Here is a 20,055-nt window from a genome sequence, read left to right on the forward strand (position 1 = left end):
GCACATTTGAAAGAGGAGCTATATAACTTTGTCTGGTTAATCATTTCCGACGCATTGACTATGACTACAGACAAGCGGCTCGCAGATATATTTAGAATACGTTTAACACTATAGTTTACTGGCTCATTAACGTTGGCGCTCTTCCACCGATAAACATGGCATTAGCGGCGTTAGTTGTGATGTTGGAGAACATTTAGAAGGGAGAACTAGGGAGAAAGGATAGGACAGTTTGCTAGAACCGGCTCACCGTTTCACGCTGCTCTGGTTCATAAATGAAGAGGAGAAGTGATGAGGGCTATTTTTATTATTAAGTCATGTATTTCATGTGAAGAATGACTGTGGACACTGAGCGAGAGAGTTAACAGGAGCTACTTTCCGTTGTTTTATTTTCTGCATGCACCATAGACTCATAGATAGCGCCCTCTGATGGGCAAAACTATGCAACACTCATGACCTGAGGGAAGGATCCAACTCTTCACTCAGTCAATGTCACAGTGAGATGCTTCACTCGAAAAGAGTTGTTGCTGCAATGTGCAGTATCACAAATTAGTTTTCTAAACCTATTCTGGTACAACTCCTAAATAAAACTGTGAACCTGAAAATGAGCATAATATGACCTCTTTAATGCTAATGGTATTCCGTGTCTGCTAGCTGCAAACGTTGCAAACACATTCGTCACATCAACATTAAGTTCACAGCTAGTGTGCGGCCCCCAAGTGTCCAAATTGTCACTTAATGCAGGTTTAACGCTCAGGGAGCACAACAGACCTGTCAGCTGTCAGTGGGTGCACACACAGACACATACCAGATGCTTATACATTTGCTGCAGACCCGGTGTGAAGCGCTCAAACCAGCCCCTGAAGGATCTCCAGTGTTGGCCCACAGGAAACCGCCGCAGGGAGAAGCAGGCTGCAGGATTATCGAATCCAGCCAGAGCGATTCTGCATGACTGCAGAGGGGAGAGGGAATTATTTGTGGCCATTCTCTGTCTGGCTGCGTGAAATTACCCAGCTGCCCCCAGACCTATTTTTGAAAGGAGCCACAGCTGCTAAATGGGACCTGAGGAACACTTTGTGTTGCTCTGTATGTGTCTTTTGTGTGTTGTACACACTCAAAACTCGAGGTACAGGAAGAGAAGGACCTCCATTCTTGTTATTAAAAAACACCTTTTCACAGATGTATCACAAACAAACCTTTTGATCCTGAACCTTTCAAACATATTTTTGGCTTTTAGGTTTTGTAGCAGACCTAACTAAAGGTGCAGTTACCAGGAGGCTCAGGGTAAAAAGTACGTTCCCACAACAGAAACACGGATATATTTCCTTGCTTTTATGCTGATTATTGCTAAATGTGACACATTTGTGTGTATGTTATATATTTCTGAAACCAGCTCTCATACTGCAAAGATACAGTCGGCTCTCTCTAGAGCCTGGTAGTTGCAAATGCAAAAACACTTGACACATTTAAGATCAGCAATACTAAAAGAACTATTTTGGACTACAAAGCGTTTTCCTTAGACAAGAAGGTTTGTAACGTTTCTGAAGAACAAAGTAAACATAATTAAAAAACAAACGTAACATACAGTAAATGGCTGTTTTTTAATATCGCATCATTTTCCCACAAAACTCTTTAAATTGTCTTTAATGTTTTCAATAAAGAGTGAGAAGTCCCTTGATGCATCAACTTCAAAAACAAACCTCTAATTTACAGCATCTACTATAATCACACTTCATTATCAGTGTCATTTTATAGGGAGACATGGAGACTTTATAATCCCTCCTAATAATTTAACAGAAATTTTGTTAAATGTAGTTAAACCACTCCCTGACTTATTTTTAAAAAAGAGCAAGACGGAAACTAAAGTCAATTTCTGACAGAAGCCGCATCAAGCAGCACAGAGCAGAACGGCAGAGAGAATCTGGTCGATTTTCAAAATAAAACACCTTGTGCAGACTCCTGATCATAGATCAATAATAAACACAGTTAAACAGACAAAAAAATAAACAATTTAACTACATAACCATAGTAGAAGCACAAAAAGCAAAGATAACTGAGCACATTAGCAAAATCTGAACAAGTCAACAAAATCAGACAGGCAAAACGCTCTTATTCTGAAATGCTCCATGTGGGAAATGTAGCTTGCAGAGAGCGGCACAGAACGGGCTCACGGACAGCTGTTTTTCATAGTTGAAGCACACAAAATGACAAATTAATAACATGTTCACAACGTGTAGGCTAAACGCTCCGCTGCTGAAACACTTCAGTGTGAGTTAACGCCGGATAAAACTGCGGCACAACCTCTGCCTGCGTCTGTTCGGCTGGTGCCATCAACATGTTTTTGTCTAGTTTTGTTTGTTGTTGTTGTAAAATGTGCCCGCTCTGAGTAGGACCGTAATGTGTAACTCCATGACTGTTTAAAACGGGTCAGATGCGAAGTATAATTAACCTACGTTTTAATCGCCGTCTTCACGATTAACTAGTCGTGTTCTGTCAAATCGCAGTTTCGATTTGAAAACGATTAATCGCTCAGCCCTAACCTGGGCGGCCGGCCCAAGTAAAGTGTATGTGTGAGGAAACACTGGGTGTTAAGTAACTCTTCAAATTAGCCCTGCTGATGACTGCTCATTTGTTGCAGGGGTGCACACGGTAGCTCCGCTTTGATCATGGGAAGCTACAGAGCTGCAGTCTATTCATTCAATTTACACTGTATTTCCAGCTAAACTGAGGCTTTTTATTATTATAATAATTTATTCACGCGCTTTAAAAACATTAATTCAAAGCTTTTTTTCTTTTGTCATTTTTTTTATTTACAGCATTATATGTTGAAATGTATATTGTAATGGGCTGGATATTATACTTATGTAAAATCTGACGTTGAGCACCCCCATATCGCCAAAATGGCACGATCTCGTTTCTGCTGTGAGATTGACGGTCAAATCAGGCTCCGCCCATCGAAGCATCGAATCTTTGACCATTCAGGGTCAGCCCTAGTATTACGCGATCAGTCCATCATGGGAGGATTTCATTAGTTACAAATATTTAGTCTCTTTTGGTTTCTTACATTTGAATCTACAATATGTGAATATTCATTTGATTTACTGAAGGGAAGGAAATATTCTGCATACATCAGGGGTAAAAGGGCATTTTACGAACACACAGCTCTGAAGACTTTAATAACAGTGGTCTCTGCAGTTACCAGGAGCTGAGCTGAGAAGGAAATTACACCCTTTCACTTCATACATGCTTTCACTTACAAAGCCTGTCGGTCTGCAGAGAGGTTAGAACCCACACAGAAGTTTGGTGATTTTAAAACAGCAGCTGGTGGAGTTTTAGCAGGTTTTTCTTCTATTGCAGCTCTTTTTGGATTTCAAATGAAATTTGTAATCATGTAACTGTTGTAATTTAATTATGATTGATAGCTGTTCATACATTTATGTCTCCTGTTGGTTTAATCAAGACGTCTGTTTCTGCCTTTTCATCTTCGTTTTTATGGCAGCAGTTTTTGTGATTGCAGTAACTGTGACTGTGTAATCATGTTTTCTCTGACATTGTTGAAAAGCTTGCTGTGTTTTAATGTTTTGCTTTTTGACAGCTCTTCTTGTATTCTTGTTGTTGTTTTTTTTTCCTGTCAACCACTGTCGTCCTCTGTTCATTTCATAATCACAGATCTATCTGAGTAATTGTAACTCCTGTGTAATCGTGTTGACATGAGTGATTGACAAAGATGTGCTAATAATGCTGAGTGCATGTGTACACAAATTCCCAACACACCGTACATGCCCTTATTTTATTAACCCTGACCGCTCGCCCAAACAACCAGCAATTACCCAGAGTGCACCGGCAGTCACAAAACCTGTGTTTAATTGGAGTGAGGGCAGAGCACACTGCATTTTACTTAATTAAACTAAAAGCCCCACACAGATTGGTCAAATTAGCCGTAAATACACATTTACACAGCTGAGAGCTCACCAAAGTCAGACAAAGAGCGAAAAGGTACATAAGCAGGAGTTATTATTGTTAACTGTCGTGTTGACTGGGAGCGTCAGAGCTGGTAGCTTTTAATCTCAGAGACATGACAGGAAAATAACTCCAAACTGTACGTTACATTTATGCATTTTTTTTTTTTAAGCGTTTTTATTTGAAGCAATGTGGGTGTAAATTGTGCATTAAAAAAACCCACAAATGTTAAATGTCAAAATGTCAGAGTTACAGAATCTAATTTCATACAGCATGCATTGCATAAAGATGGCAAAATGTAGACAATAGTAAAAGGTGCAATAAATGTGTTATTCAACATGCTTTTCAAATTCAACAACAAAATCACTCAGTTTACAGTTTTATGATGTGATTGTTTGGTGAGCTTTAGAGAGATAATGGTTTGGGTTAAAATAATCACTTATTTAGGGGACCTTAATCATCATGTTTTCAATGACAATCACATGTTTAAGGTTATGGGACAGTCATGTTGTTTTTTGTTTTTTTTAAAAAAAACCCCACAACTCTGATTGTTGGTAGGAAACCAACCTCAATCTGGTGACCCATCCATCCACCCACTTCTACCTCCATTGAAAACGTAACCTGTGCGTGAATGTTTACATCAAATTTCATGGCAATCCATCCAGAAGTTATTGAAACATTTTACTAAATACTACGAATGTCAACCTCATGGTGGCGCTAGATAGGGATTTGTCCTAATTCATACAAGTCTAAACTAAAGTGGTGAACCGACCCACAGACCACGACGAAGCACTGGGTGAAAGGGCTGCACGCTTGGTCCAAAATTACCGTAGTTTTGTCCTCTGCACAGCGTTATCTTCCACTGGAAGCGTCTCAAGACGCATTTCAGGAGCTGAGCACGTTGATTGCTTGTTGTTGTTTTGTTCTTTGTGTGCTCTGCTTACCAGCAACGGCTCTATGCGACCCGGTTTTGTTCGGTTGTCTGCACGGGTGCTTGTACTGCAGGGAGCATTTCAGAATCAGGGTTTTGCCTGTTTAGATTTTATTGATTTGGTAGTCGGTGCTTGATTTTTCTGTTTTTAACTGTTTTTTTTGTAGATTTTATGATCCAGAGTACGCACAGGGTGTTATATTTTTAAAACTGACCGGACTCTCTATGCCGTTCTGTGTCTGACCGTCTTCCGTCAAAACTAGACTTGCGTATTCTTCGCGGAGGGAAGCCAAGAGCTGCTTCTGGGATGCGCTGCGTCTTCCAAGCACTGACTAGAAGACCCGCGACCAGCTACGGCAGCCGCGGCGCAGCAGAAACATGTAGACTCGTGGACTTTGCTGTCTCCTCTGGACTGTAGCAGCGGGGGGGGTGCGCACAGCCAAATCACCCCCTTGGCTGTAAGTTTAGGAAGCGCTTGATTTTGAGTTTTCCATGAGCGGAGCACACATTTTAAACGCCGATATCGCCGTTGAGTATGTTCATTTAATTGTGGGAAGCTAAAATCGTAATTGCGATCAATATTTGATTAATTGTGCAGCCCTAGGATTACCCCTAAAAATCCCAAATCGCCCATGAAAAAAGAAAAACATTATTAACTTTAATCAGGAAGGAGATGCAGCGACTCAAAACAACAGTGAGTAAAACAATTATAAATGCGAGTCCTGAAGACCGGCCCCAGGGCCGTAAATAAGTCGGGGCCCCGCTGGGATCGGGCTGAAATGCAGGGCTCTAGTTCACAGCTAGTTTTCTAAGCGACGTAATTATACGACGGCGTATTTTACTGACGTGACCTGCCGTGATGAAACTACAGTGTTCTGAAGATGGACTACAAAAACACGGTGGAATATATTACTTCATAACCAAGATAGCAAAAAGGCAGATAAGGTAGCCTACCGGTCACTAAATAATGGACAAGGTTGTCACATTGAGAATGCTTGCTCACACTCGCCCTCCTGCCCAAACACAGGCCTATTTATCAACACTAATCCCAATTGTATGTAAATACAGTGTTTCCCACAGAATGACAGCGTAAGTGTGTCGACAGAGAGGGAGGGAGGGAGCGACGGGGCGAGAGGAGATGCTGAGATAATATATGTGCTGTGCAGCGCTCTGTCAAATACGATTTTACCCATTTTAAATAGTACAAATAAATCAGTGTGTGGGAAACTCCTACTGTAGAGGTTATCCAGCTGGATCTTTGCCTTTATTAAGGCGAGGGTGTCAGCATCTGTGACTGAAGTAAAATGAATTTGCTGAAGGCTGCAGTACATAGCGTGAGGCTACACGCTACAACATTATCCTAACTTTGATCACGTTACAAGACCAGTAACAGCTCACTTGGTCTCAGTTATTGTTGACAGTTTAAGATATCTGCGTATTAGCAAGCTATGGCATAAGAGAAAAGGCTTAATAGTCAATGGTAACTTACATGGTGATCAACCTCCTTTTATGTCATGGTTATTTCAACAACCGAAACATAAAACGGTGTTGAAACAGTATCAGATTACAAAAAAGCCAAAAGAAAACAAACCAAAAGAAAGAAGGTGATTGTGAGTCTTATTATAGTATCATAATGTGCGTCTGTATTGCAAGGATCTTGCTAAATGCGGTTGATGGACTTTATCGTTTGAGTTCGAGAACGTGCGCCGCTTTAAATGTTGCCGCCGCAAGGAATTGTGGGACGGCATTTTCTCCTTTCCTTTCATAAAGGATGGTCCAGTGTACCCTACGCTAAAGGAGATATGAAAGGAAGCGTTCAGGCACCTTTCCTCAGCTTTTAGAGAATTCGAACAGCTGAAAGACTTCCGGGTCACTCAGTGAGGAACCTTCCGAAGCAAAAAAAGACTTTTCGAACGCAGCCTTGTTTTTAATTTAACTATGTATTTGCGTCTTCAGTAGTGGCCTTTAGGCTGAGACAGACAAGATTTAAAAAATGATAGTCACATTGTTGATTTTTATCTTTTCATTCATCAAATATAGCTTAATAACAGACTTAGGAACAAATTGATCTTGAAAGCTTTTTTTATTTACTGTCCTGATCACCAGCTGTGTCATTTCTCAAGAGAAAACCTTTGGTACACAGAAAGTTATGCTTGTTGCCATGGATGAATCCTCTAAAAACCTAACTGCACACAATGTTTGACAGGATCTGATCAGAAATAAAGACCTTTTTTCAAAATCTAAAATTGTAACAAAGTAAGTGAAACGCCTCAAAGTAGTCGTGCTCTTGATTGAATTTGTTATTAAACTAAACCGCTCGCCGTCCCCTCACATGTGACAGGTGGCTGTATGTTCGTTTAAACCGATAAACACCATCAGGGACCATAAGTGCACAGTTGGTCGTCTTCACACCCCCACCGATGGCCCCACTTACATCAACATGTCGTCCCCGGCACCAGCCAACGTCCCTCCATGTGTCAAATGATCCCACAGGGACATGCTGTCAGCGTCGCGTCCCCAGAACTGATAAAAACTGTTACTGCCGATGTGTCATCCGGCGTTTCTCTGTCCTGCTTCTTGTTGTTTGCTCATATCTGACGCAGAGGAGACACTGAATATGGTGATAAGAGTTTTCAGTAACTTCATGCAACACACTGCATAAAGATATGATTTTTACTAGACAATGTGTTGTCTGTGAAAATTCTTGGTAACTCAGATTTGGCCGGTATTCATGTTCTTAATCTGCTGATTATTTTCTGGATTCATCAATTAATTATGAAAAATGCTCATCACAGTCTAAAACACAAACATATTCAGTTTACAACGATGTAAAACAGAGAAAAGCTGAAAAATACTCTAATACAAGAAGCTGGTACCAACAAATGTTTGACACTTTTTTACATGCAAAGTGACTAAAAAGAATAATCAACTATCAAAATAGTCTCCAATTATTTTTCAGGAATGTTTTTACAGTGAGTTCATTTCTAAATCACAGCAGCGACGATGTTGCGCTATTGATTTTTATTTATTTATTTTTTTTTTAAATGAAACTATTCACGTAAATTAATTGGTGGTTTGTTTTTTGTTGGGGTTTTTTTGGCCAACAAGCAGTAAACAAAAATTGACTGATCACTTTTTATGATAATATATTGACGATGTGAAACAGTTTACACTTCCAGCAGAAACATGATCATTTATTTGGAGTCGTGTTTGTGTCACTTTATGGAAAGGCTGTTCAATAAAACAATAATGGTAATTAATGCAATATAAGTAAAATGAATAACAATAAAACAAATGTTCAATAAATGTTTGATTTAATTAGTTTAAATCACAAATCAGCATAATCTTCTTTTCTAAGAAGATTATAACTGACAAATAAGGTAATTATTAGAAAGGTGAATAAATAAAGAAGCTAATTAAAATAGATATATACATTTATGTCTCCCTGTATAATTTAATTACTGCCTACATTTATTTCTTTATTTTTTTGTGCATTTAATCGGATGCTTATTTATTTATTGAGCATTTATTTCTGTATTTATTTCTGAATTTGTCAGGATCAGTCCTCCATAATGTCCAACCTTCACTCTGTTTATATAGATATTGATTATAGTAGCTTTGTTTTTATTAGTTAGGCCCCTTTAATATGAAAGTGACTGAAGCATTACTATCATATACCGCAAAATCAATCCGCTGTTGCATTTGCTCTGCTTTTAATTTGTAACACGACTTTCTGTACAGTAATAATTTAACATTCACATTCATGTTTGCTTACTATTCACAATATCTCGCACCCTGATTTGTGCCTTGCACCTTCCTTTGTTCTACACATGTAGCATATATTTATATATTATACAACTTTTTAAAATTTTATTATGTATGAATTTGTGTCTGTATAGTTTACTAGTATCTATCATCTATCATCTATCCATCTATCGATGCTAGTTTTAAATTAAATGATTATCAAAATAGTGCACAGTTAATTTTCTGTTGATCAACTAAACCTTTAATTGATTATAGTTGTTCTTTTGTTTTTTTATCTGCTTTGTATACAGAGCAGATATTTGGCACAAGAAGTCCTTTGGGATTAATAAAGCTGCATCTTAAGTTGATGCTGTTAAACGTGCATCTGCTCTGCTCCATTTGAATGTTCTTCTTAAATGAAGCTATTGTGCTGGTTTCTGTGTTTTGCACTGACTAACAGTTGGATGTGTTTGTGTGTCTGCAGGGGCAGGGGGAGGTTTCAGCTAGAGGCTCAGCCATGGAGGGGGACTGCCTCAGCTGTATGAAGTACCTCATGTTCATCTTCAACTTCTTCATCTTTGTGAGTTCAACGCTTTTCTCTGCTTTCCTCTCCTGCTGTTTAACTGAAACCAAAGGAAACCAGATAACAATCCTGTGAAAGCTGTCGCGACTTAATGTCGATTTAAAACCTGTAGAATGATGCACAAGAGAGAAAAAAAACGTAAACATGCAGCATCTTTCTCTTTCTTTTTTAAAGTGAAAGGAGTCTCTGTAGTAGAGGGGCGTCTCTGGGGACTCGTCTCTAAGAAAAATATTTACTGAATCGTTTGTAGACATGATTCGTTTCCCTTCACTATACGTTCAGCTCACCTGTGTTTTTGCACCTGAGACGTTGCTACTGTTAGCGTTAGCTGGATCTGGGGCGTCATCGCAGCTGGAAGAGCGCGACACGTTGAACACGTTCCTTCAGATTCATGCCGTGTTGAAGTTAACGCTTCGTGATGTTGGAGCTGCTTCCTCCCTCGCACCAAACCTCCCTACTGCAGCTGTTGCATTTTGCTGTGGCGTCCTCCTTTTTTTTTATTTTTTGTGAAGCTAAGCCAAACTTTGGAGCGTTTGCTGCGGTGCATCGTCCAGGACTGGAAACAGAAGGACTCTCGTCTTCATGCTTTGTTGAACTAACAAATGAGGTGACGTTAGGTCGGCGTAGCAGCTCCTGGCAGATCAGAGACACTTTTATGGACTGTAAAATGCTCACTGCAGTTCAGTCAGGGGCTGAGAGATGCAGAAAGTTAGGGACCGAGAAGCCAAACGCACGGGTCTTAATGAACCCACGGTCCGTGGAAATTTGGTTCGTTTATAACCAACCCTAAAGATAATACGCAACAGGACGAAAGAGGTTAGAAAGTCAGCTTGGTTTTGAAAGTTTCCTCTGTTTCACTTTTAGACGTGTTCGAACGACACATAGTACAAACTACTTTGTTACGAGTGTTACTCGTGCATCTTCCCCACCAGCGTTTCCTCAGCCGGTTGGTTTACTATACTTCCACTCTGTAACGTAAATATCTGACTGAACGATGAACCCTCTCTCTCTCCCAGCTCGGTGGCTCCTTCCTGCTGGGTGTTGGAGTTTGGGTGCTGTTGGACCCGATGGGCTTCAGGGAGATCGTGGCGGCCAACCCCCTGCTGTTCACCGGGGTCTATGTCATCCTGGCCATGGGCAGCATGCTGTTCCTGCTGGGCTTCCTGGGCTGCTGCGGAGCCATCAGGGAGAACAAATGTCTCCTGCTCTTTGTGAGTCTTTATATGCTGATGAGAGGGATTTACTGGTTTTATTGTTGTATATTTGAAGTCACTATCAGTCAGAATAATGCTGCATTCACTCATCAAGGGAAGAACAGGCAGCAACTGTTGCTCGGGAGCGGGTTGCCCACTAATCGGAAGATCGGTGGTTCAATCCCCGGCTCCTCCAGGCTCCATGTCGAAGTGTCCTTGAGCAACCCCGATTTTCCACCGATGGCTTTTCCATCGGTGTGTGTGTGAATAGGGATGTAATGTAATTTTTCATCGTATCGATTATTCTAACTTAAATTTCTGCTGAGATGCTTCTGCTTATTTTTGTATTACTGCTATGCTTATGTTTTGTGCAGCCTCAAAACATACTAAATGGTCTGTAATCTCAAAGCACTCTACATCACATTCCCACAGTGAGAAATTCACAATTTGGGGTTCAGTATCTTGCCCAAGGACACTTCGGCATGCAGACTAGGGGACCCCTGAGCTGCGTCCTTGTTTGTCTTGTATCATGAAGTTTAGTGTAAATTGATGTGAATTTGATTTAGAGTTACTGTCCATCCTCCTTCACATCCCTGCCTGTAAGTTATGTAAGACCAGAGTAAAACAGTACAAGTGTGCCATCTAGAGGATGTTAACAGTGCACATCTGCGAGACTAGTGTAAGATTATCACACCCAGTGTTTATTTACTCAACCTTCATTTCAACAGGCAGGTCATCATTCACAGCCAGTATAAAACTGTATGTTGTGTAAAGGGAGACCTGTTTTTAATCTTATGTTTGGAGTCATAATAAAGCATTTTAGTTAGTCTATGCAGAAAATTATTATTATACACCTGGGAAACACTGACTTGTTGTTGTTGTTGTTACTCAGTTCTTCATGCTGATCCTCTTCATCTTCCTGGCTGAGCTGGCAGCTGCCATCCTGGCTTTCCTCTTCAGGGAACATGTGAGTACAGCCTCTGGATCAGGTCGTCTCGTCACTGGAGCTAAATGCTAAGCAGCTGATGAACCGTTTATTATTATTATTATTATTATTATTATTATTATTATTAAAAGAAAAACTGTAATTGAAGTTTGCCCCCTGTGGTAAAATGGTCCATGTGTATCCAAACATTTGCGACGTGTTGTGGCCACATGAAAGCACCACACAGCAGCCTCTGATATATCCCACATGCATGCTGTACAATAACTACTGCAGTTTTTCTACACACCCTGAAGTTTGCAGATGATTCGACCACAGCGAGGCTGTTACAGGGGAGCGATTCTGCCCAGTGGTTGGCGATGTTCAATGGTGTGATGCTGCTTTTTAAAACTGAATGTCACCACAACTAAAGTCAAGGGCAAGTCTCATGAAGTAATTAACTTTGGACGGGTTCAGTCAGTTTAACAAATATCTGGATACTATAATGAAAAATAAGGAGACCTTCAATAACAACAACGTCCAGCTTTTAAACTCATGACACTCTTCTACATGTAGACTCAGTCATCACCTTCTTTATTTTTACTTAACCTCTCAATAAGTGACAGAAATATTTGTCTCTTATAGATCTGGCATTTTAACACCATTGATCATACTGTCCATTTTGACTACATGTTGCAGCCTGTTCCTGTGTCTTCTGAGTCTTTGAGTTTCTCCAACCAAAGACCAGGTCTGTTTTATGTACCTTATAGTCAAAGAGTTAATTCTTCAAAAGAAGGAGCCTGATTTGACTCCCAATCTCTCACTGAAATTATGGCAGAGCTTTATGAAATCAGGATGAGCCATTTTGGCTGTAAAGGGGTGCTAATGTCTGATTTTGCATAGAACTGCCGGTTTTCTCCTAATAAGTTAATTTACAGCGTATTGCGATACATATAGAAATAAGCTTTTAATAAATGTTTTGTGTGTGAATAAATCCAAAATTGTAACCCTAACCCTTGAGGTAGGGGCGGTCAGTGCGCATGTGTGGGCGTAACATGCGTCAACGATGGTCAATCGACTCTAGGCAAGACTTGACGATTCTGATTCGACTATGTAAATTTGTAGTCAGGGACAAACCTAGTTCCTACTTCTCTGTGTGTGTCCTTTTTATTTTACTTGGCCGCGAGACAGATTTTCCCCCTCTGGGACAATAAATTAGAGTTTGGAAGGCTAACGGATGTGGACAGCCGCCACAGACACGGTTCTGTTAGTACCTGTTATGTTTTTGGGCTGCATTCAGACATGTGCACGGACAGAAAACAAAACGTTCCTCACGCCGACTGTTGCAGCTACGTGGATACAGAAAGTATAGTTTGAGCTTTACCTCCTGTTCTCTCTCTTATGATCAGACTGTTGGCGCACATGTTTAGTTTAAAGCGCATTATTTACATACTCACCTGCAACTGTTTACTTATGCTGCCACTACACAGGTGTTCAGATCCTGAACATTGTGTTTCCACACATTGTTTTTGTCCCGCCTGCTCATTACCGTTCCATCTTGTGTTAATTTTGTCAGCCATTTAAAAATGTAGTCTTAGTCCTGTGTCAAATGTCCTTGTCAGTTTTTGTCATATTTTTTTTTGTCAAGTTTTAGTTGACTAAAAGTCGCGGTATTTTAGTCTGATGTTAGTCAAGAAAATCAAAAGTATTTTGTGTTTGTATTTTGTGTTGGTCACCACAGTTCAGATCCTCCACAGTACAGTGACGTTTTCCTAGTAACACTAGTTCCATCACAGAGAACAGAGAAGCCGCTTTTCTTCAGTTCAGGTTGAAGTATTTTTCCATTGTTGAGTGTGAGTAAAAAACAGTGCACCTCTGTTTCCTGAGGGAATCAAAACACCGTTGAATGCTGCGTCAGGATGTTATTTCAAGGTTCAATTCACAATGGATGGAAGCTTGTTGCGTCCCCAGGGTTTGAGTCTGTGTGAAGGGAGGCACATAAAGAATACAGCATGACGAATAAATGGCGAACTGTGTGTTTAGCAGAACAACCATCTTAAGAGTTGGTCACAAGGAGAATTTCCTGAACTGTTTGTGTCTCTCCAGTTAACCAGAGAGTATTTCAGCAGGGAGCTGAAACGTCACTACCAAGGTCACAACAACACCGACGTGTTCACATCCACTTGGAACGCCATCATGACCACGGTGAAGCATTGACCTTCCAATTACCTCTCTCTCTCTCTCTCTCTCTCTCCGCTTATAATCAACCTAATGTGACAATAATACTGACAACATCCAAACCTACAATATGCTCTTTCTCTCCCGCCATGTTTCTGTGTACAGTTCGACTGCTGCGGCGTAAGTGGCCCCGAGGACTTCGAGGAGAGCCTCTTCAGGCTCCTCAGCCCCAATAAATTGGTCCCTGAGGCCTGTTGCCAGAGGAACGATTACCCGCGAGACATCAGCGTGGAGCAGTGTGTGAGCGGCAGCGTGGCCTTCAGGCACAATAAGGTCATTAGAGAACACACCTTTTCCTCCTGTCAAGTTTGAGAAATGTCCACAGCTGAGGGCAAAAGCACCTGAAAGACCCTTTTAAATAAAAACTTCACTGAAATAATTGTTATCAAAGATGCATTAATGCCTGAGCAGCGTTTCATTTTTACTACTTTATGTACTGTTCAGGCCTGCAGCGACTACACAAACAGTGATGTCGGCAACAAAATGCAGTTCTTCAGTTTTCATGGCTGGTTAAATTCATGAACTAATTGGTTGTAATTTAAGTATATAGTAAATTATATCTATAATATATGTAAATATGTGAATTGAAAGTAGCTTGATCACTCAAGTCCACAGTTACTGAAATTTATATTTTTTGATTTATAGGTAGGTAGCAAACAGTGAATTTAGAAAGTAGTAGTAAAAGTAAGGTTGTTTGTTTTTTTTTATGAATATCTTAATAGAAAAATTGATATAATTTGTTCATTTCAACATTTATTGAACATTTGTTATATTGTGATTTTGTTGCCCGGCCGACTGCTCCAGATTAGGATGGGTTAAATGCAGAGAACTAATTGTGCATGCTTAAAACTGTTTATAAATTAAAAGTTTAATAAAAAGTTTATTTAAGGCTGGATGTGGCTATATTACCAGCTAGCTGTCTCCCTTGCTTTAGCTGACTAGCTGACTGTCTGTGTGACTGTGATGGCAGGTAGATAATCAGAGTGCAGTTACTGTAATTTAATTTCATAGATTGGTTTGTTATGTGGCATTTACACTTTTGTAGTGATCTTGGGAAATGCATATTCCCACGGTATATTAAGTTTTATCTGGTAAAATAAATAAAAAATCATTTAAAAAGTCAGTTTCTGGTCTGCAGTTAGTCTTTGTATAGCAGTGTTCTATAGTTTAGACTCTGCAAAGAAGTGATCTGGCATTGTGAGATAATCTGCATCGGCCGATACCTGCACTCACGAGGCCGATATATCATCCTAAATGACAGCAGCTCCAATCTAAAACCATTTCTGGCTAGTGTTAAATATATATAGTTATTCTATAGAGAATAATGCAGCTGAATGACGTCTGACAAACTGCAACTCACCAGCCACTTTCTGAAATCTACAGCAGAACCCGATGTCTGTTTCTATTTCATTCATTAATAAAGGTTCCATCTAAACCAACACGTTACTGGCTGAGATGACGTGTTAATTAGATTGTACTCTGCACAGAATAATGGAATTAAACATTGCTTTTCTTTGTTGCATTATATTTGCATTATACATCCCTGCTCTCTAAATATCCCAATATTTGTCAAAAACTACTGCAAAGTTCATAACCACAGTTTTGTTCTGTGTGTTTTATTCATGCAGGGCTGTTACTCTGCGATGGTGGACTACTTTGAGACGTACATCTACGCAGCCGGAGCTCTGGCCATCGTGGTGCTGACAATCGAAGTACGTATTGTGTGTGTGCTCCGCCTTTTATATTAAGATACTGAATAGGACAGTGATTTTCTCAAAGTTTACTTATTCTGGAGCATAAAATCCCCGCGAGCCGCTCCGCGCTGGTCTCTAGTATATTTATTAATTCTGAACGTGTCTCATGTCCAAACTGCACCAAACGTGACACTGCTCTCCCTTCGGTCCACAGCTTCCTGCCTTTATTAGAGAGATAATAGACTGTTGATCATTTTTCTCATTCTCGACAAATCCCGTGAAAAGAGATGAATTCAGCACTGAATTTATCTTCTAGCAAGTCCTGTGTGTCTCACACACTGATGTCTCCTCTGAGCCATAGAGCTCCGTTGTTGTCCAACAACTATTAAAACCCATCAGTGAGCCTCACTGCTGCACTGGGTCACAAGATCCTTCATCACCATGAACACACACACTGTAGTTTATTCTGACCCTACATACACCGTCCTGCTGCCTGAAATACTCACTATAGCACCACATGTGGATTCATCCGCTGCTGAAAATAGTCCCCAACAAATGTACTATTTCCTCCTGTTTTTGTTTCTTATGATAAGGAAAGGAAGTCAGAAATGATGGTTGTATTGTTGGTTTTGATCTTTTTATACATCAAATTTAGATTAATACCAGACTTATCTGTGAGTAAACAGTGATTTAAACTGTTCCTGAAAGCTTTTTTTATTTACTGTCCTGATCACCAGCTGTGTGACACGTCTTTCCAAAGAGAAAACCGTTGGCACACAGAAATTTATGCTTCCTATATTATGTTCCTTAAAAAAATATGAGGAAGAAATGGGTGTTTAACATGCGCAGCAATAGCTACCATGGATGAATCCTCTGAAAACTTCATCGCACCCAACTAGGGCTGCAACAATTACAGATTATAATTTCACAACACTAGAAATGACTTGGGTTGATTTTTAATATTTAATTAAATTAACAATTATACCTCTATACTATGTAAGTATTATTAATATAAGACTAATGGTAACTTTATTTATCCTCCAGGGGAAATTTTTATTAAGGAGGGGAATAAACTGAATTGTTGTTATCATGAATTCACATCCATACGTTTAAGTTTTTTTTAGTTGAAAATGATAGAAAGAAATTGAGAACCTCTCTCATGCTGCGTTATTAATAATTGAAATGCAGTTAATTGGTATAGTCCTGGAAGTCTATAAGCTCCTGGTGTTGTTGTAGGTACCAAAACCGTGCTGCCTGCCAGATCCTACCTCTGCACATGCGCAAAAGTGGTGCTGTCTGTCAAAGAGGGTTACCACAAATGTGCTTTTTCATAATTACTTGTGTTACTTGGTGTTGTCTGCTCTCATCTCAGGGCTTCAAATACTGATGCTTTCGGAAAGGCTGACAAAGCGTTATTTGACCATAGTATTTGATGCAAAAGGTGGTACCCGTCTGTGTCTGTATAAGACAACCTGTCTAGACCGGAAGCGCTAGTAGCTAGCTAGGTAGCTAGCTAGGTAGCTAGCTATGCTAGTATAAAATAGCGTTGACAGCTTCCCAAAGCCCCTTACCCTAACCATCACAGGGGTGTGTGCCTAAACCTAAATCAGCAAATGCGTATGCATGTCGACCGGCTAACCATACAGTTGTGCACATTGGCCATGCTAGCAGCTAGGGTTAGCCTCCTTTGTGTTGCTACTTTGTTAGATTGTTGTCATTATTAGAAATTAAAAATGTACTGTTGAATACGTTTTTTATATCTTAAGTATATTCCTATTACATCATAGTGAACAGTTAAAATTAAAAAAACCTTTTGTTATTTTGATTTAGTTGGATCATTTTGAATAGGCGTAGGAACAGGAGCAGCACTTTAAGCGGGTGCACCGCTCATGTAACCGTTTCTTTCCCTGCAACAGCAACACTCGGTGTAGCGGAACCTTTACAATTAATTAACCGTGATGTTTAACGCGCGGTTACACACACAGTGTTTGACAGGATCTAATCAGAAATAAAGACCTTTTTTAAAATTCGCCGTCCCCTCACATGATTTCCTCCTATTTGAGTAACGTTTGTTTAAAGTTTCGACTGACTAACATGTTGTTGGTTTTGGTCTTTTCATTGGATTTGCTGACAATAAGAAAAAAATAGAACAGCAGTAGTCTAATATACCGTCAATCTGTTTCTCTTCTAAGTTTTAAGGTGTGTCTCGTTCTCTCCGCAGCTTTTCGCCATGGTGTTTGCGATGTGTTTATTCAGAGGCATCCAGTAACGGCTGCGTCCACATCAGCAGCAGCAGCCATCAGAAAAGCACAAGCAGAAGGAAAACTGTATAATATGAAACGTATTTGTACAGTGATTTGTGTCTCATTGGTTTTGTGGACATCATTTTGTACTTCACAGCAGCAGCAGGGCGGTTCAGGCGCTGCTTTGGGCACAACAGACACACACAGGAAGTAATCCGCGACCTGAGGATGAGGTTCTGCACATTCTGCGTCAGTTTTCTCAAAAGTAAAGGATTAACACTGGTGCTACAAGCTAAAACACTGAGGGCAAGCCAGGTTATACGTGGTCTCCTCACCACAGAAGTCACTTCGGTCCAGCAGACTGGCCCTATAGCTGGAAACACACCACACCGTTTATAACCAGATTATAACCTCGGTTTGTCCATGATGTCTGTAGTTCGGGCACCGCGGACTATCAGCACATTCTGTCTCGCCTCAGAACGGTCGAAGCTGGATTATATAAAAAAAAAAAAAAAATCTAGGAAATGTGAAGATGATCGTGGATCGTAGTTTGAGCTGATTAGCAATCAGAACTTAGTGGGCCTCATGCAACAAAATCTTTGTGTTCTCATCGTCTTTTAGTTTTTACTTGTTCCAAGTACTAATCTTAACTGTACAAACTTGTAGTTAATCGCTCGTTTGAACTTGATAGAATTATCTACGTCACCCAAATCAATGGAGACAAGGCCGTAGAATCATTCACAAAATGATCATGAAAGAGTGAAAAGAAGGATTTCACTCAAGTCTTTCAGACATCAGCGTCTGTAGTCGTATCAGAGGGACAATTAGAAAACATTAACGCAGCTTCCAACAGTGTGTCATTAGAGCAGATCCATACTGTGATAGAAAGAAAGAACATCTGGCTAAAGCCACAATCTGTTTAACAATCACAAAAACTTCCCAGAGATGTAAAATCTGCCTCCTAGCTAAATAAACCGCCCTCAGTCTTATGGATCTGTCGCTCAAAGTGGACTTCCTGAAGCAACACAGCCCTCTGCGTTGATTTAAAGCAGGCCACAACCGACGAGTTAGATAGCAAGAGCATATATTTTAATTATTTTATTCAACCCATCTTTAACCAGGTAAGGCCCGGTGAGATCAGTGATCTCTTTTACAAGGGCGGCAGCATAAGAAAGGTTACAGACAACAAAAAACCACGAGAAACATTCGCACATAAAAAAATATCCCGTTACATGTGACGTTAAACTGCTGGAGGGGAAAAAACAGCTGCTGTGCCAGTAAAACAAAAAAACCTTCTCAAACCTCTCAGTAAAGATCACACAGATACATTTAGTTTTACTTAATTATTTCAGTTGTTTTCTGTTTACATGTTCAAACTCTAAATTCCTTCAGATTAAAGCGTTCTGATTCTCGAGTATAACAAGTGTTTTCCCTCCGTAGAGGAGAGTCGAACTCTAAATGTTTCTTGCATGAGGCTTATTGTTCAAGTCATAAATCATTAAACGTGATTCAGAGTCTCTTCACAGTCACAATGTTTGTTTACAAGAGTCTGTACACTCACGCGGGGTTCAGTGTGAAGTATTAAGATAACGGAGTGTTCAGTATTTAAGTTTATCATGGAGCGTGTGTGCGTTTACATGTAAATATGCCTCAGTAGGACTGCCAGTGTGCGTTTCCCTCTTTGTGCACAGTAATAATGTTCATTCTGTCGGTAGGTATAAAGTTGATTTGTATAAATGGAACTGACTGACATTAAACTGATGTCTGTGATTTTTAGTTGTGTAACATTTGATTTTTCACACACGCGCACATTGTCTCATCTGCTATATCGCCACGAAAACATTTTTACTCTCCCAATCGCGGGATGAGTTTATAAATACAGAATCATATGCAGAACAAAAAAACAACATGTTATTGGAATCATTTTTGGGGACATGAAGATGTAAAATTTCTAGTATTTTAAAAAGCTAATTTAACATAAAATCCACCTAATTTAGTGAAATTTCATTTATAGAAATATACACTCAGTTGCCAGTTTATTAAGTACCTGCAATTAATCCTCCTTCATGAAGGTTATAATGTTCAGTACATAAAGCATCTCTAAACTGACACAAATTAGACCACAGACCCCCATTTGAAAAGATTTTGTCCCAGGGTCACCCGGATTTTAGCTTTCAGATGTTTTCGTACAGAAAGTTTGACCAGAATAGTCGTACATTCTGTCGTGTTACTTATGGATGGAATTATAGTGAAAATAAATTATTCCCTCTTAAACCCCCTCCAGGATCCCTGGGGGTCCCCGGGTCCCCCTTTGAGAACCACTGCTCTCTACTACTCTGTAATGCAATTCAATTCATGTGTATGTATGTAAATATATGTGTGATATTTTTGTTTTATGTCAAAGTAAAATATCTAAAAACACTAAGACAGAAACATGGAAATAGAAACACTTTGTGGTTTCTTGAAATCAGGTTTATAAAAAATGGGAATTTGGTCAAAACTATCTGTCGTCCGGTGAGAAACATGTATCTCTTTTCAGATGAACTTGAG

At 39.8% G+C, this 20,055-nt stretch overlaps 1 protein-coding gene across 3 annotated transcripts in view; it reads left to right on the forward strand.

Moving 5' to 3' along the window:
* The window catches only part of LOC123959405 (tetraspanin-18-like), a 45,833-nt gene extending 26,552 nt beyond the window's left edge, over positions 1–19,281 (forward strand). For 2 of the 3 annotated variants that reach the window (XM_046033428.1, XM_046033430.1), the window contains exons 3-9: positions 9,117–9,212; positions 10,232–10,426; positions 11,301–11,375; positions 13,437–13,535; positions 13,674–13,841; positions 15,197–15,280; positions 17,484–19,281. In XM_046033428.1, coding sequence (XP_045889384.1) covers positions 9,117–9,212; positions 10,232–10,426; positions 11,301–11,375; positions 13,437–13,535; positions 13,674–13,841; positions 15,197–15,280; positions 17,484–17,531 — 765 coding nt within the window. In that variant the 3' untranslated portion in view covers positions 17,532–19,281. Of the gene's footprint in view, positions 1–9,116; positions 9,213–10,231; positions 10,427–11,300; positions 11,376–13,436; positions 13,536–13,673; positions 13,842–15,196; positions 15,281–15,476; positions 15,623–17,483 lie in introns of those variants that run through there. The other variant, XM_046033429.1, reaches the window with a different exon arrangement.
* The last annotated feature ends 774 nt before the right edge of the window (positions 19,282–20,055 follow it).

The sequence above is a fragment of the Micropterus dolomieu genome, linkage group LG20, assembly GCF_021292245.1.
Source record: "Micropterus dolomieu isolate WLL.071019.BEF.003 ecotype Adirondacks linkage group LG20, ASM2129224v1, whole genome shotgun sequence".
Taxonomy (NCBI): Eukaryota; Metazoa; Chordata; class Actinopteri; order Centrarchiformes; family Centrarchidae; genus Micropterus; species Micropterus dolomieu.